This window comes from Linepithema humile, chromosome 1, assembly GCF_040581485.1.
Source record: "Linepithema humile isolate Giens D197 chromosome 1, Lhum_UNIL_v1.0, whole genome shotgun sequence".
NCBI classification, from domain to species: domain Eukaryota; kingdom Metazoa; phylum Arthropoda; class Insecta; order Hymenoptera; family Formicidae; genus Linepithema; species Linepithema humile.
Window position 1 is genome coordinate 24,979,498 of NC_090128.1, and position 17,416 is coordinate 24,996,913.

At 35.2% G+C, this 17,416-nt stretch overlaps 2 protein-coding genes across 6 annotated transcripts in view; both read left to right on the top strand.

The window, feature by feature from the left end:
- Window positions 1–14,032, top strand: part of LOC105671171 (glycosyltransferase 25 family member) — a 33,660-nt gene extending 19,628 nt beyond the window's left edge. For all 4 annotated transcript variants that reach the window (XM_012365110.2, XM_012365111.2, XM_012365113.2 and 1 more), the window contains 5 exons: window positions 12,015–12,089; window positions 12,272–12,329; window positions 12,387–12,514; window positions 12,948–13,148; window positions 13,333–14,032. In XM_012365110.2, coding sequence (XP_012220533.1) covers window positions 12,015–12,089; window positions 12,272–12,329; window positions 12,387–12,514; window positions 12,948–13,148; window positions 13,333–13,510 — 640 coding nt within the window. In that variant the 3' untranslated portion in view covers window positions 13,511–14,032. The remainder of the gene's footprint in view (window positions 1–12,014; window positions 12,090–12,271; window positions 12,330–12,386; window positions 12,515–12,947; window positions 13,149–13,332) is intronic.
- A 168-nt stretch (window positions 14,033–14,200) lies between these two features.
- On the top strand, window positions 14,201–17,290 carry LOC105671161 (L-xylulose reductase). Of its 2 annotated transcripts, XM_012365096.2 has the most exons (4): window positions 14,228–14,445; window positions 14,901–15,330; window positions 16,776–16,924; window positions 17,052–17,290. In XM_012365096.2, exons 1-4 carry the CDS (start codon window positions 14,394–14,396, stop codon window positions 17,153–17,155), a joined length of 735 nt encoding a protein of 244 aa, XP_012220519.1. In that variant the 5' UTR covers window positions 14,228–14,393; the 3' UTR covers window positions 17,156–17,290. The 2 variants fall into 2 exon arrangements, with proteins under 2 accessions (XP_012220520.1, XP_012220519.1); XM_012365097.2 differs by lacking the exons at window positions 16,776–16,924; window positions 17,052–17,290 and adding an exon at window positions 16,075–16,588 and having other exon boundaries at window positions 14,201–14,445.
- The last annotated feature ends 126 nt before the right edge of the window (window positions 17,291–17,416 follow it).

Here is a 17,416-nt window from a genome sequence, read left to right on the forward strand (position 1 = left end):
GAATAATTAATGATTAAAAATATATTTCGAGTTATATATGATGAGCAACGATTTAAAAAAGGAAACAAATAATGAACAAAAATTATATTATTTGGTTAATCGCAAATGGAACTTATTTTTAATTTTATCTTGAAGATTAATTACGAAAAATACTCGTAAAACATATTAAGAAATAATTTAAAAAAAAATGGATTATTATTAGAGTATAATTTTCAATTTAAAATAATTTTAAAACATTAATTTTTATTGAAAATGCTCTTAATCTATATACTTCTTAGTGTTATAGTCTTGTTTATAGTCTGTGACAAATTGTGAAAGTCTACGAAAGACAGACGATTTGTAAGGAAGTCATTTTGCAGCTCATGTATAATACATTTTTTTTAAATAAAAATTATAATATCAAGGCTCCAATAAAAATTATGAATTTAAAATGGGCAAAAAAGGCAAAAAGAGCATTGGCACTTAATACTTGTTTTTCGTGTTCCACCTACATTAGGCCTTCTTTAGTATTGATACGAAATAAATATGGCAAATATTCTATTGAGTCCATGGTTAAAGATGGTGGAAATAAATTATACTAAAGTCAATGGTTAAAATAATAATGATCACTATATTTTTTCACTCATATTTTATATCTATCACCTGTAACCATGGACTCAATAGATTTTGGACCAATGGATTTTGCAATATTTATTTCGTATTGACACTGAAAAAAACCTAATGTAGATCGAAACGTTTGTCAATATACGTAATGTGATTTATGTTTCGAATATATTTGCACAAGCATTGGCTTTTTTACACTTTTTTTGTATATTTGATATACAAGTATACATTTAAGGCCGGTTGTTCCAATTTCTTGGTAGACTTTATCTCTCAATTACCTAAAATAAATATCAATAACTGTTGTTCTATCTTAATAAAATTTACTTACAGATTAAATTCTTATTACCAAGAGGTAATTTTACTCGATATTCCACTAAGTAAGGATTATTGAATATTTATTTTAGGTAACTGAGAGGTAAAGTCTACCAAAAAGTTGAAACAACCGGTCTTTAACATATATGTATTGTACGTATACGTCGCGTTAACAACAGTCGATGTCATTGTTAATTTCATTGACAGAGAGAGGAAGTGGAATATATCGCGTGACTTCGCACTAATGATTAGGACTAAACTATCGAAGAACGAGATAACATCCACTTCCGTGTATCTTTCCTCTTGGTCCACTTCGTGATGATGCCTCGAAGGCATCGCCAGAACAGTCGAGAGGATCTGACAGGACACCGCGATGTGGAATTAATTCAAATTCCGTTAATCAATGTGATTAATTTTATTTTATTAAATTAAATAATGATGTATAATAATAATTAAACTGAATAACTAATTAAGTATATGATATTTAATTGCAATTAAAATTTTTTATTCATGCGCGCGCGCACACAATGATTTTGTAGAGTAATTTATTTTTTCTCTCTTAATCTTTCCTTCTCTCGGTTGATTAAATTACATTTTTATATAATTTTTTTCATGCATTTTTTTGCAACACAACATTGTTCACAACAAATTTATAACATATTTGTAACAACTTTACATTTTTTTAACGTAATTAAACCAAAAGTAGGATCTTGTAATTTCATAATTTATGTATGCTATAAGCATTTAATGTATGAGTCACGAAGTTTTTTTTGTTTTTCTAACTCCGATCTGACAGGTGTCGGGTTACTTATGGCTTAAGGATGCAAAGTATATCTTTATTTCCTTTCTCTTGCTTGTGTTTTTTTAGTATCATTTTTATGAAAGTGTATTAGTAATATAATCAAAATTTAATATCTATAATGTGACAAAGTTTTAATTATATAATACGATCAGAGTATAATACGAAATTCAAAATATCATAAAATACGATTGTGCAAGACAAATGTTTTATTATTTTTTACAAATATTACTAATCGCTGGTAAATTAATTATAAATATATTTTCGAAAGTATAGAACTTTTTATTAAAAGAAAACTATATAAATTAAACTACGTTTGTAAATTTACAATTATCTTCATTTTTAGTATTTTTCCAGCAAATACAAAGTAACATAACATTAATGTTTTAAAATCATCATAAGGCTCGTATGATAATATCAAATTAATATATATTAAAGAGCATCTCGAACTATCGCTGGTTGTTAGTGCGAAAATTATTAATGTTTTTCATATAGAAATTTTTAATTCATCTACTAGAGACATTATTAAAGTGTACATTGATCTCGGATTCAAGATACTAAAGTGTACGAAAAATACGTACATCGATCTCATTATCGAAAATCTGAATTGTACAAATTAAAGAAAGAAAGGAAGTTGTTGAGTGTGACGCGAGGTGAAAATAAACACTCGCGGCGTCTCCTTCCTTTTGTTGAAGAAAACTAACTTTATTATGAAAAATGCTGCCACAATGCAGCCTTGTAACACACGCTACCGTGCAAGACGGACGTACAACGAATATATATATAAAAAAAAAAACACACGAAAGTGCAGCAGGGGAGGGGGCCCCTCTTATGCGGGACCCGCGACATCTGCTGGAATCACGAAGGATTCAAGCCTCCTATCCAGGCTTCCTTTTCTAACGACAGCCGTCAGCCTTAGTCTCAACATACCGGCCGCCTTGGAAAGCTTAGCTTTACAAATAAAATAATTCTTATTGAACTTATGAATAGAATAATCTTTGGTAGCTGACACCAATCTGAAACAGAACATATGATAATGCTATTGATGAGAAAACTTAGCCTAACGTTGAATGATTATAAATAATAATGATTATTTTTCCATGGGAAGTAGACTCAGTTTGTTGGATGGCCTTTTAAAGATTCCCTTGGCAGTTTTAATTGTTGCTGCTCGGACGACACCATCGTCTCCAGGGTGAACTTCCTGCACCCTACCAAGAGGCCAGCACAATGGTGGCACATTATCCTCTCGAATGAGTACCATGTCACCAGGAGCGACATTTATGTCTTCGGTGCTCCATTTTGTTCGTTGTTGCAACTGATTGAGATAATCCTTGGACCATCTCCTCCATAGATGCTGACGCATCTGCTCGACTCGTTGCCATCTGGAAAGCCTGTTTTCTTGAACCTCTATTAGTGCAGGTTCCGGGATCCCAGTAAGTATATCTCCAATGAGAAAGTGCCCGGGAGATAGGTAAGACAGATCATTGGGATCGTTGGATAGGACAGTGATAGGACGGGAATTTAATATAGCTTCAATTTGGATTGATAAGGTTTGCATTTCGTCAGTTGTTAGCAGAGCTGTGCCGACAACCCTTTTGAAGTGAGTTTTGAACGATCGCACAGCAGCTTCCCAAATACCGCCAAAATTGGGAGCTCTCGGTGGTATAAAGTGCCATTGAATCCTTTGGCTAATTGAATCGTGAACTATTTTGTGCTTTTCCTTGGTGAACATGATGTAAAACTCCTTTAATTCTCGATCCGCGCCTACGAAGTTGGTGGCGTTATCGGAAAAAATGTGGGTTGGATTTCCTCTTCGTCCAATGAAGCGTTTAAGAACATGTATGAAGCCTTCAGCTGACAAGTCAAAGGTTATCTCAATGTGAACTGCCTTGGTCACCAGACATACGAAAATGGCAGCGTAAGATTTTATGATTTTTGCATTACGTCGCTTTGATTCACGAAGCTGAAATGGGCCGCAAAAGTCAATTCCTACGTTGGAGAATGCTCGCGACGTTTGAACTCTTTGCTTCGGTAAGTTGCCCATGATTGGTTGAATCGTTGATGGGGCTGTACGAAAGCATTTGATGCACCTTCTTATAATATGACGCACTACATTTCTACCATTCAGTGGCCAAAACCCTTGACGCAAGGATGCCAGAGTTGTTTGCGATCCAGCGTGAAGTAACCTGGAATGTTCGTGCTGTATCAGCAGTCTTGTAAAGGAATGGTTAGAAGGTAATACCATTTGATGTCTTGCTGAATATGGTATATTAGCATGTTGAAGCCTACCACCAACTCGCAAAATTCCTTGTTCATCCAGAAAAGGACTGAGAGATGCAAGCTTACTATTTCTTGGTAGCTGTTGATGATTGCGCAAGCATTTGAGCTCACTTAAAAAAGCCGATGATTGAATCATTTTGACCAATGATTGTACAGCCATGTTGAGTTCCTCGCTTGATAGTCTTCCCTTGCGCTTGAGTTTGCTGAAGTGACAATTATTGATGAAACGTAAAATATATCCATGAACTCGAACTAATTTGTTGAAGGTAGAATATTTGTCGAATAGCCATGGCGATTCCTGTTTGGTAATGGCAGCTGTTGTCGTTTTCCTCTGCTCTGGTACCTCTTGATCCAAAGGTAAATCCTTGATGTACCATTCAGTTGCATCTTGCGAGTGCCATGTTGGACCCTTCCACCATAAATCCGCTTTGAGTAACAATGCTGGCGACATGCCTCTCGAAACGATGTCCGCAGGATTGCGTGATGACTCCATATGGTACCAATCGTTTGGATCTGAAATGTCTTGAATTGCACTAACACGATTTGCAACGAAGGTGCTCCATCTCCTAGGAGAAGATTTTATCCATGAAAGTGCTATGGTAGAATCCGACCAGTGATATATTCGCGTGAACTTGACATTAATAGACTCTAGAATCTTATGCACTAGCTGAGCTAATAGCAATGCAGCGCATAATTCCAAACGTGGTAAAGACAGATTTTTCAAAGGCGCTACCCTTGATTTTGCACATAATAAATTCGTTTCATAGCAATCTTCTGTTTTGCTCCGAATGTACACACAAGCTCCGTATGCCTTTTCGCTGGCATCTGAAAATCCACATAATTCTATGATTTTGGTGTTATGAGGAATGACCTTTCGTGGTATTTGAAGTTTGTTTAAAACATGGAGCTCCGATTCATAACGCGACCATTGAGTTTGTATATCGCTGGGAACTGCTTCATCCCAATCAACCTTTAACTGCCACAATCGTTGCATAAAGATTTTTGCCGTAATTATGATCGGCCCCAAAATTCCCAAAGGATCGAAGATGTGAGCAATGGTGGAGAGTATGCTCCTCTTTGAAATCTTGAGTTGTTTAGTAGTGGTAATATTAAACTGAAACGTATCGCTCTGTGAGTTCCATTGCATACCAAGTGTGGGTACATTTACATCCTCGCTGATGTTCAAGATATGATTTGAAGACGATGCAGGTATGCCATTCAATATTGCTTGCTCATTTGATGCCCATTTGCGTAGAACAAAACCCGCTTTACTTAAGATTGTATTTACTTCATTTCGTATTGTAATGAGATCCTGAATTGAGTCGGCACCCGTTAAAAGGTCGTCGACGTAAAAATCGGATAGAATTCTTGCCGATCCCATTGGCATGTTGGTCTGCTCCAGCTTAGCAATCTCTTGTAAAGAGCGTACTGCAAGGAATGATGCCGATGCAGTGCCATATGTGACAGTAGTTAACTCAAAAACCCTCACTTCTTCTTCATCGCTGTTTCGCCATAAAATCCTTTGTAATGCCCATTGAGACTCATTGATCAAGACCTGTCGGTACATTTTGGCCACATCTCCAGTGAGGACGTACTGCCAAATACGAAACTTGAATAGAATGGAAATGAGATCTTGTTGCAGAGTTGGCCCTACCATCAGAATATCATTGAGTGACACTCCTGTGTCGGTCTTACAGGAAGCATCGAACACGACACGTATCTTTGTGGTGGAGCTAGTATCCTTGAAAACAGCATGATGCGGCATGTAATAAGCTGGAAACGTTCCTTGAGTTTCTAGAGTGACAGGATGCATGTGCTGGAGCTCTAGATATTCTTGCATAAACTGTGCGTATTCCCTTTTCATTTCTGGATGGCGATTCAATTTACGCTCCATTGAATAAAATCGTTTCAGCGCTATGTCGTAGGAAGATCCTAGTGTCTGCAACTTGTCCCTTTTGATTGGCAATTGTACCACGAATCTGCCTTGTTCCGTTCGGCGATGAGTTTCGTTGAAGTGTTCTTCACATTCTCGCTCTTCGGCTGTAAGCACCGGTTTGGTCAAAACTTGTTCCATTTGCCAGAACCTTTCAACAGCTTGCTCTAGACTAGTATGATTCACTGAAAGGTTACATTGTGTCGTTCCTTGTGTTGCAACATTACTTGGACATTTACCGCCTATTATCCATCCAAACAACGTTTTTTGAAGCAAAGGATGCTCTGAGGACTCCTTGATTTGTCCCATGCAAAGAATGCTCCAAAACATCTCAGCACCTAGCAATACATCCACATCCATAGATCGGTAAAATTCCGGATCGGCCAAAGGTAAGTTTTGCGGAATCTTGAATCTGTGCTTGTCCATTGTGATGTTGGGCAAACGTTCTGTGATTTGTTTCACCACTAGGCAATTCGTGATGATCTTGTATGCGTAGTGTCTCGAACTTATTTGCACTTGAATCATTTTTTGAATTTTACTGCATGCTTGATTGACTCCGACGATTGAAATATCAATTGATTTTGTCGTAAGGCCTAGATGTCGTACTAAATCCTCTGTTATAAAATTAGACTGAGACCCTGAGTCTAGGAGTGCGCGACATGTTTGCTTTCTTCCTTGACAATCCTGCACATTTACTAATGCCGTTGATAAAAAAACTTGTGATGACAAATTCGACATTGTAGTATGGGCCATCTTCGATGTAGATGAATTTACTTGCAAATTTGCTGATTGAGGTGAGGGAGTCGCAGCCGTCTCTTGCGGCTCGTCCTTTGAAATATGCAATAACGTGTTATGTCGTTTACCACACGTCTTACAATTACTCGATTTACAGGTTTTTGCCGTATGCGATGAAGCCTTCATGCAGTTCCAGCATAGCTTGTACTCCTTGATACATTTCAGACGATCCTCCGGAGAGAGCTTCAAAAATTGTTCACATGCATATATCTGATGATCTCCCTTGCATTTTTGACATGCTGCTGTTCTAGAGCTAACAAGTGATGAGACCTTTGCTTGACTAGCCTTAGTTTGCAAATGTGATGAAGGCTGAACCTTTCTGTTGACTGCCTCGAGCATGTGGCACCTGTGCTCCAAAAATTCGGTTAGACGTTGCAAGGTAGGAATGTCAGTCTCAGTGATACTGTTTTCCCACTCCTTGTTGGTAGTGTGATCCAACTTACCGGTTATCAAATGTATGATAATATCGTCCCATGATTCTGTCGGACGGCCGATGGCCTTTAGCGCCCTCATGTGCTTCAAGACTCCATCCACTAAGTGACGAAGACCAATGTAGCTTTCCTTAAAAACAGGTTGCAAATCAAACAACGCCTTAATGTGCTTTTGTATAATAAGACGCTTATTGTCGTATCGTCTTTTCAACATTTGCCATGCTTCTTTATAGTTTCCTGCCGAGATCTCGAGCGATTGAATTATTTCCGCGGCTTCTCCTTTGAGAGATGATTTTAGATAATGAAATTTCTGAATTTCATTGATTGACGTGTCGCGATGAATGAGCGATCGAAACGTGTCATGGAACGGATACCATTCCTCATAGACTCCCGAAAAAGACGGTAAATCGATTTTAGGAAGCCTTAAATTCTTGGCAGTCGCTTGATTCCGATTGACAGGATTGACAAAATGCGCTTCGCCTTCCGGGACGTTAACCACACTGCGAGCTGTAATCAAATCTTGAAATTTAGCAATGATGTCATAATATGCTTCCTCGAATTCCGCTCTCTCAAGCTCATGCGTATCGAATAACTCTGGAGAATCTTGCAATGATTCGATTTCCGCTTGGATTTCATCGAATTGTGACCACGCTGTCTCGATTTTTGCTTTGCGTTCTGATAATTGCGTTACTGACATGTCGCGGACTGCACCCGATGTGACTGTACTAAAAGCCCTTGTGCACTGCGCCTTTATTTGACCCCTGCGAATCTTTAATCTCTTTATCTTATCCTCAAGACTCATTTTGACGGATGTCGATAAAAATGCAAATACAATAGGTAATGTGGAAATGGGTAAGGTGGGCAATTCTGGAGACTTACCGATCGCTGTATTTATTTACCGGCTGGTTAGGCAACTCATGTTACCACTTATTGTCGAAACTCTTCGTTGTGGTTTGCCCTCTCGCTTCTTTGTCTGCAATGGTTTCCGTAACTTACGAAAATGCCGATTTTCGCAGTTTCCTTGAATATGTCTTGTTGCTGGACGATTCGATGTACGCAAGCCTCAGACTAACTTGCCTTGTTTCGTGCAAGCTCACTTGTTGTATGTAGCAGAATGCTCTCGAAGCTTCTCGTATGCACGAATGTTTGGGGACTCGCGGCGATGTATGCGTTACCAGAGACCGTTGTCTCCTGTCTTCTACGAATTTTACGGATCCCGCGATCCGGCTCGAAGGACCAATGTTGAGTGTGACGCGAGGTGAAAATAAACACTCGCGGCGTCTCCTTCCTTTTGTTGAAGAAAACTAACTTTATTATGAAAAATGCTGCCACAATGCAGCCTTGTAACACACGCTACCGTGCAAGACGGACGTACAACGAATATATATATAAAAAAAAAAAACACACGAAAGTGCAGCAGGGGAGGGGGCCCCTCTTATGCGGGACCCGCGACATCTGCTGGAATCACGAAGGATTCAAGCCTCCTATCCAGGCTTCCTTTTCTAACGACAGCCGTCAGCCTTAGTCTCAACAGAAGTTATTTGAAAGAAGGAAGAATTAATTAACGTTTCAGCCCGGAAAATGACCACACAATCATAAAAAAAGCAATAACCCAGCAAACACAAAGTAACAGCAATATAACAGTAATATTTTGTTCAATTTGTGTTTGTTGAGTTATTAGTTTTTTTATGATCGCATTCTTTTTTATGATTGTGTGATCATTTGTCAGGCAAAAATGCCTAAGGATTACCTAAAGAATAATAATGAAGATTTCGCCAGGGAGAGAAGCAAAACAATCAAATTATTACTTTCCATATGACAATGACATAAGATACAGTGAAATTCGCATTAGTTTCGTGAAGCATGATAGGAAAACTTAATCGAAATGCTACGATATGCCTTCAGGGGATGAATCGGAACTGAAATTGGAAGCCCGACGTAGGTGTATATAATCCAGATTAAACGAATTGAAATGTAATTTACGCCACCGCAATGCATGGTTAGCACCGTGGTCACTTGTTCACAATACTAATTTATTTTTTTATTGTTGTTCCTATTTTTTCGTCACTAGTTTTTATCAATGTGGACATTCAGCATGATAAGGATGGTTCTATTATTATATTGTTATATTTCGTACGGGATCTCCATTTACTTATGTTTCGTCCAGCTGCACACAAAATTGCGCACATTTCCGCTGTTCTTAAATTCTTAAAATTTTTAATAAGTACCGTTATCTTTCGTTTATTAAACGCAAGAGATTGAATTATTATAGATAGTTATATAATATGCAGTCAATTGCTGTTTTTGAAAATCGAGAATATATTTTCAGTTTTATCATTGAATATATTAAATTCTGCACTGATATTTTTTCTCATATCGCGAAGATGAGTTAACAAATTTTTGACAAATTATTATTTCAGAAAAAATATATTTATTAGAAAAACATTTACATTTGTAGGATATTTTTCTATATGTATAGTCACTTATATATGTTGCTTTTCAACACACTTTCTGTAACGGAAATTTTTAGACTTCTTATAGAAAAAATTTTTTTCTCGATAAATAATTTAATATGTATCACAGTTCTCACTTTATTGTTATTAAGAAATTTTCCCCCCTTAGTCGTTTATAATTGACAAGAACCCTTGACAATCTGACAATCCGTGAGCAGCGGGATTATACAGGGGATGAAGTATGAAATTTGTAATTTATTTTTAATCGTTTCTTGTATTAGCTAGGGTGTGCGTTATCATGAAAGAGTAAAGATACTTAAGATAAGAAATGTTTGTTTTGTTCAAATCCTGAGTTGTAATTATATTTTATGCTTGATCAGATATACGCCTATCATTTGAAGTGAGAATACACACGTTAAAAATATTGGACATGACATTGATTCAACTATTAATCATACGATGGGTATAATTACAATTACATTTTAATTCAACATTTATAGACTAGATAATTGGATTGGATAGATAATTATATACCTGGAAATTACCTCGAAAATCCCTGCAATTTGCAATATATTATAACACGGTGAACTATATCAAAGGCCTTTACAAACTGGTATAGATAGTCTTTACTTTGAAGCCTATTTCCTGATGATAGAAAGTTGTAATAACTCATTAAATTAATAATGATTGAGTGACGCAAATTGACATAAATTGTTGAATTTGTCAAACACAAATTTATGCATAATTATGTTTTCAAAAATTTCAAAAACATAATATGTTGCTTATTAATACATATTTGCTGTTAGTGTAAACAAATTGAAAATAGCAAAGCAGTTTGTGATATCGAAATGATATCTTTTAATATCATGAAAAATATAAGAAAAATTGAGATATTTTGTTGATAAATTTTTTACAAATATTGAAAATACGCGAACATTTTGCAAAAATTAAAAAATAGCTCTTCAAAATAATTCTAATTCACTTTAGTAACAATCGATCATCATTAGGCGACATTTACATTGTAAGAGAATTAACACAAAAGCGTTAACTGTACTGTCAAAATTCAGCGTTTAATACGCAATGTCGTAATGTACCAATACGTTGTCCATACTAATATGTAGGATGCTTCTCGATTCGATGCGATGTGCGTCAGGACTCATTCTGTTCTGACAATGAGAGCTTTATCCTCTTAACATCATTTATTTACCTCGTGCCACGCACTCTCATACTCGTACGCATATATTATACATATTTAATGACGCTCGTATTTACGTGATTAGCTATTACAAACATAAGGAGAATTGAACAATCTCGACAATCAACGCTGATAGACAACATGATATTAATGCCGTGATCTCAGTTTTTACCTATTTTTTACTCCTAATTTTTACTTAATTTTTGTGTAATTGTGTTTTCAATCGAGGCAAATTTAGCATGCGATTATTTATCTTATCTATTATAATCGACGTTTATTATGAGATTTTTTATTCATATTCTTTTATTTATAACCTCTTGTTTTTATTTGAATTTTATATTTATTCCTTATCGATTAACATAGAAACGTTTCATCCATATGAAATCATGATTGCTCTCTCTTACTCATTTTTTTGCTTTAGATTTATATCACCTTAATTCTTCGTCTACTAGACGGGTCCAATGAATCCGACTGTATTTTTATTGTTATTATTTTGGTTTATATGTGAATAAAATAACTTGTAACTTCTTGACTTTTTGACTAAAATGAGGTTTTCTTATTATATTTTTCTGCTTTACAACTTTTTTTTCTCATATGGATCCAATGTACCCAACTGGTAGTTCTCGTATACATGTTTTTTTTATAGATCGACGATTTTAAAGCTTGGGGCTGTAAACATTCTAAACAGCTATTCGCTTTTTTTTTGAAAGTTTTCATGCCTCGAAAATAGTATTCTAAAATTTATATATATTAATAACTGATAAAAAAGTATAATCATAATTTTCAACATAAATTTTAATCCCGTTTTTCTCAAAGTTGCAGTTTTCGAAACGACGGATAAATTTTGCATAATAGTTAAAATATTTGTTAATTTAATTATTTAAAATCTGATGTCATATTCTTAGACATTCTTTATCTGGTCATAACGATTTTTTATATATAATATATTTTCTGCTATATCAACAAATTTTAAAATTTTCCTATGTGAACAAACCTGCGAAATATAATTGTGAGAAATAAGGAAAAAATTTGATTTTTAAAATTTTAGATTACTGCTCATACAACGTAAAATCTAAAATTATAAGTAGATTATTATTGTTATAAATTACTATTATGTAATGCCTTAGATCGTTTTAATTAGCTTTCTTCTCGGCTACGGCGACAAGAAATTCTCATTATCCCGTCAAATACATTCACGTTATTGTTGTTCTAGGACTTTAAATGAAAATACTTTGAAGGAATGGGGTGTGGCGCCATTGCCAGAATATTTGGACCCTTATCACAAGAGGTGAGAATGCGAATTTTAATTAATCAGATTTAAAGTTAAGAAAAGATTTCAGAGTGACAAGATTGATAAAATTTATAATCTGGAAGATCCACTTTAAATATAGAAATTATCTCCAAAATATTCTCTCATCTGCTCTGAATTTTTCATAATCTGAATGATTAATCTTTTTTTTTTTTGCATAGGCCGATGACAATGGGCGAGATTGGCTGTTTTCTCAGTCATTACGTTGTATGGCAGAAGGTAATGAGATATTCTTGGATATATATACTCTCTGATTACTTATGAAACAAATATTAGGTGCTGGAACGTGGTTACGAAAGGGTCATGGTGCTGGAGGACGACGTTCGTTTCGAGCCATTCTTTCGACAGAAAGTCAATTACATTTTAGCGGAGCTGTTTGATCTTGGAACTCAGTGGGACTTGGTGTAAGTTTTCGCGAGCAAACTTTATTTTCTAATAATTCCGTGGCGCCAATCTCTTATTTAATTGTCTCTCAATCAATTCTCCATGATTGTGATTGATATTTACTAATTTACGGCACATAACGCATAAACTTTTTATGCGCGCGCGCGATTATTAGAAGAGAAGGTAAAGAAATAAAAATGAAAATTTTGCAGCTCAAAAAAGCTATTATCAATCATTTGAAGTAAGGAAGCCGAGCTTAGCAATTTGTGGATTCTTTAAATTACAGTGAATGAAACGAATTGCAATGTAAATTATTTATAATGCAAGCAGAGAAAACAAATGTACTTGACCAAGTAAGCCCGAGAAAAGTTGACACGACATCGGGTTTAAAAAAAAAACTTGCTATGACTATGATTAATGGTGTTGCATTTCTATTATGTTCCACGTATTTAGATACATAGGAAGAAAACGCTTGGTGAAATCGGAGAAACCAATCGAAGATTCCAAAGTTTTGGTTCATGCAGGGTACAGTTATTGGACATTAGGTTACATTTTATCAGAAAGCGGGGCAAAGAAACTAGTTGATGCTAAGCCTCTCGGAAAATTAATTCCAGTCGACGAGTATCTCCCCATTCTTGCGAATACACATCCGGAGTAAGTAAAGTGATTGACGTAAATAATTAATATTTATGATTGAATTAGAAAGATTGAAAAGTTTTCGAAAATTTTCGAGAGTGGAATAAATCACGCAACTACGGGGTTAAACATTTTATGTATTGATCGTGTTGCACGACTACGATTGGAATTTTTATATTTTTATAACATGTCAATTGGACAGGCAGCAATGGGTGGCGCAGTTTCCTACTCGGGATTTGATTATGCTATCGGCAGATCCACTTCTGATTTATCCGACGCATTACACCGGCGAGGACGGGCACATCAGCGATACGGAAGACTCGAAGCTCGTGCAAAACACTTCTGCATTTACGGAGTTGGAAAATCGAGAGGAACTATAATTATTGAAAAGCTATAAGATACAAAGGATTAGGGATTATCTAGTCGTAGAAATCAGTTTATAAGCAATTCCTAATATAACAAATTAAAAAACTTTTTACCTAAAATATCTCAGCGAATATACTGCCAATATAGTGCCATATACTATTAATTTTAAGTTTTGATTGCGATAATCTATATTGATCAAATATAGATTTAAGCTTTTTTACAGAAAAATAATTGAGTCACAGTTTTATAGACTTTTTAAAGAAATACTTATTCAATTTGTTTAAATATAAAAATAGCGTGAATATAAATATATATTTTTATTTTTCCATTTTTATCTAACATAGATATATAGAAAATGATTAAAACCTTATATAAATATAACTAATGCCATAATATAACTAATTGCTCGAGAAGCATTCCGCACGAAGAAACATGTTTTTATATTTTTATATATTATCTTAATATTGCAAATATATATATACATTGTGTTATGTAAATGTGCCAATATGATCAATATATTTGTTTTGGTCTGCTTATCTGTTTTTTTCTTTTATTGCGTCATAATTGTATAGCTTATATTTTTTAATTACACATAAATTTAAAATCGATTTTCTTATAATGAACACTACGTCATAAAATATTTTTGCGCTTAACTTTTAACTATTATTTTATCGTTTAAACAAGTTAATGAGCGAGTGTGTCAAATGTAATGTAGTAGAATAATAGTGCAAGAGAAGTTCGTCATATGTATTTATTGAAACACTCATGCGCGTTACGCTCAGACATTAAGAAAAGGAACACAGAGAAGGCCAAGCGTCAAAGATCACGTGACATCATAAATGATAAACGGATTTATCGTGCAACACTGCACAATCTGCTAGTAGTCGGTCGACAGCCATGAACCTCAGTTTCGAAGGAAAGCGCATTCTCGTGACCGGAGCTGGTCAAGGTTCGTTCGTGCCTTTATCTTTGTTCATATTTTTAAGAAAGATTTCTCTAAAATATTAATTTTTAAAATATAAAGATTTAAGTGTTACATACCATCCCGTGAATCTGCAATCAATTATAATTAGAAATAATGAGCTTGAAAATGGAGCAAGTCGGAATTATTACATGTTTTAGGAGGAAAAAATTGTTTTAATTGCAAATTTGACAATTGCCTTTTTCGTATATTTTAGTTTACAAACACAAAATATTAAGAAGAAGAAAGGTTTTTAAACATCACATATTTACAAGGTTATTTAAGAAACCGAATTTTTAGTTGCTCTCTACAATATGCTTGGAACAAGGAGAAGCATTTTTGCATCGAATCAACGTGATGCAAAAAAAACATTTTCGAATTTTTAAATTATTACGCTAATTGAATACAGAGACGCTTTATTCATTTATTTATATTAAACGCAGGCATCGGCAGAGAATTGGCTCTACGTCTTTCCAAGTATAAGGGACAAGTATTTGCACTTTCGAAGACGAAGAAGAATTTGGACAACTTGATTGCGGCCGACTCGAAAATTCAGCCGGTCTGCGTTGATCTTCAGGACTGGGATGCGACCCGAAAAGCCATTCAGAGCATCCTGCCGATAGATTTGTTGGTTAACAATGCCGGTGTCGCGTGTCTTTCACCTTTTTTGGACACGACACCCGAGGGATTCGATTTAACTTTCGAGGTCAATGTGAAGGCTGTGTTTAACGTGTCCCAGGTTGTCGCCAAAGACATAATCAAACGCAAAAGCAGCGGAAGCATTGTAAATATATCGTCGCAGGCCGGGCAGGCGGCATTGAAAGATCATGCTATTTATTGCGCGTCCAAGGGAGCCATTGACATGTTAACGAAGTAAGATTATTAATATTATAATAGTGATTATATTGTATATTTTTAATACTATAATAGTGATGCATGAAGCTTGATATTTAAATACTTGATGCCTTCATTTCAACAATCATTAGCATGAATGAACATAAAACGAAAGACACTCGTAACTTTGTTGTAAACTATATTATACGAATAAATAAGATATAGAAAAGAAAAAAAATAAATTTAAATGCTTTTAATAATCAGCTTGCTGACAATTCTCTGACAACAAAAAAATATTTGATTTATTCAAAAATTATTGAAAATAAAATCCACGTAAAAATAAAATAGAAGAATAATGTTGTGTTGTTGAACTTTATTTCGGAAGTTTTATTGGTAAAAAATGGGTGAATCAATGTTTAAATTTTTATAAATTGATTATGAAGAAATTACTAGGTGCGCAACTAAGTTTCCGGGTTTCACACATGAATGGCGCTAACGATACATGTAGTCGATATACATGTCTAAAGTTGTGTTTTTTTATTAACTTGGACATCTGTCAACAATAACCAGTTATAATACCAACACATATCGCAACGCAAAAATTTTTTTTCTAACAATAAAGATGTCGAGTTTTGTGCCAACTAAACAGCATTTGCGGGAAGCTTTGCTTTTCTGCTTCAACTTGAAAGAAAATGCAGCTGAAGCAGGTCGTTTGCTTAAGAAAGCCTACGGCAAACATGCACCATCGAAAACTACCTGTAAAGATTGGTTTAAACGCTTCAGAAGTGGCGATTTCGACACTGAGGACAAGGAGCGCTCCGGAAGACCAAAAACATTTGAGGACGCCGATCTGCAAGCGTTATTGGATGAAAATGATACGCAAACACAAGACAACAACAACTGATAAATTTGAACCATGCATTGCTCGAAAAACGGCCAGAATGGGACACGAGACACGAACGAGTAATATTGCAGCACGACAACGCTCCGTGCCATCGCACTTCCATCGTCCAGGACACCATCAAAACGCTGAAATGGGATCTGCTACCGCACCCGCTGTATTCACCAGACCTGGCCCCTTCCGATTATCACTTGTTCCGGTCGATGGCGCATGGCTTGGCTGGGCTACACTTGGCCAATTTCGAAGAAGTGCAGAATTGGTTGGATGAATGGTTTCGATTCAAAGACGCGTCGTTTTATCGTCGCGGTATTCATGTATTGCCAGAGAGATGGCAAAAATGTGTAGCTAGCGAGGGACGATATTTTGAATAAACCGTTTTTTGTATTTCTCTTGAAATTTTCCATTTTGCATTGATAAAAAAAACCCGGAAACTTAGTTGCGCACCTAGTAAAATATTTAAAATCTGATATATTATTGAAGAAATATTGATTTCGTACAGTTTAAAAATATGTTATATAAAAAATACGTCTTTAAGTTTTTACTTATTTAATTTATTATATTTTGTATTTGATCGTATTTTTAGGTCAATGGCCCTCGAATTGGGTCCACACAATATAAGAGTCAATGCTGTGAGTCCTACGGTTGTGATGACGGAAATGGGCAAATTGGGTTGGAGCGATCCGCAGAAGGCAGCTAGCATGATCAACAAAATTCCTCTCAATCGATTTGCTGGTGTGTAAAATGATCTTAATTCGAAGATTTAATTTATTAGCTTCTAATTAATTTCAAAGATGGTTTGTCCCGGATAATGAATTACAATCTGTGAACATTGATTCAAAATTGCATTAATATGTTACAGAGGTTGACGAGGTAGTGGATCCCATTGTATACTTACTGAGCGATCACAGTTCCATGATTAATGGTGTTTGTTTGCCTGTCGATGGTGGTTTTCTAGCTACATAGAGCAGAAATGCAAAACTCTGGTCTTTAAAAGAATAATTATAAATATATTATGTCTGTATATTCAACATTTTATATCTAAATAATTTTATATCTAATAAACATTTTATATGAAAATCAATAAAGTAATTAACGGTGTGCATTGTATTTAATTATACTTTATAAGTCAGTTACGTGAATTAAACAAATCAGAATGAAATGTTAAAAAAAATATTAAGAGTTTTAAAAATATTAACACGTTCCGTGGAAAGTTCAGCGTGTACC

Bases quoted from the DNA above. Each gene is read 5' to 3' on its own strand.
- LOC105671161 (XM_012365096.2), top strand. From the start codon at position 14,394: ATGAACCTCAGTTTCGAAGGAAAGCGCATTCTCGTGACCGGAGCTGGT. The intron at 14,446-14,900 runs GTTCGTTCGTGC...TATTAAACGCAG, and splicing joins CGTGACCGGAGCTGGTCAAG to GCATCGGCAGAGAATTGGCT. The intron at 16,925-17,051 runs GTGTGTAAAATG...AATATGTTACAG, and splicing joins TCCTCTCAATCGATTTGCTG to AGGTTGACGAGGTAGTGGAT.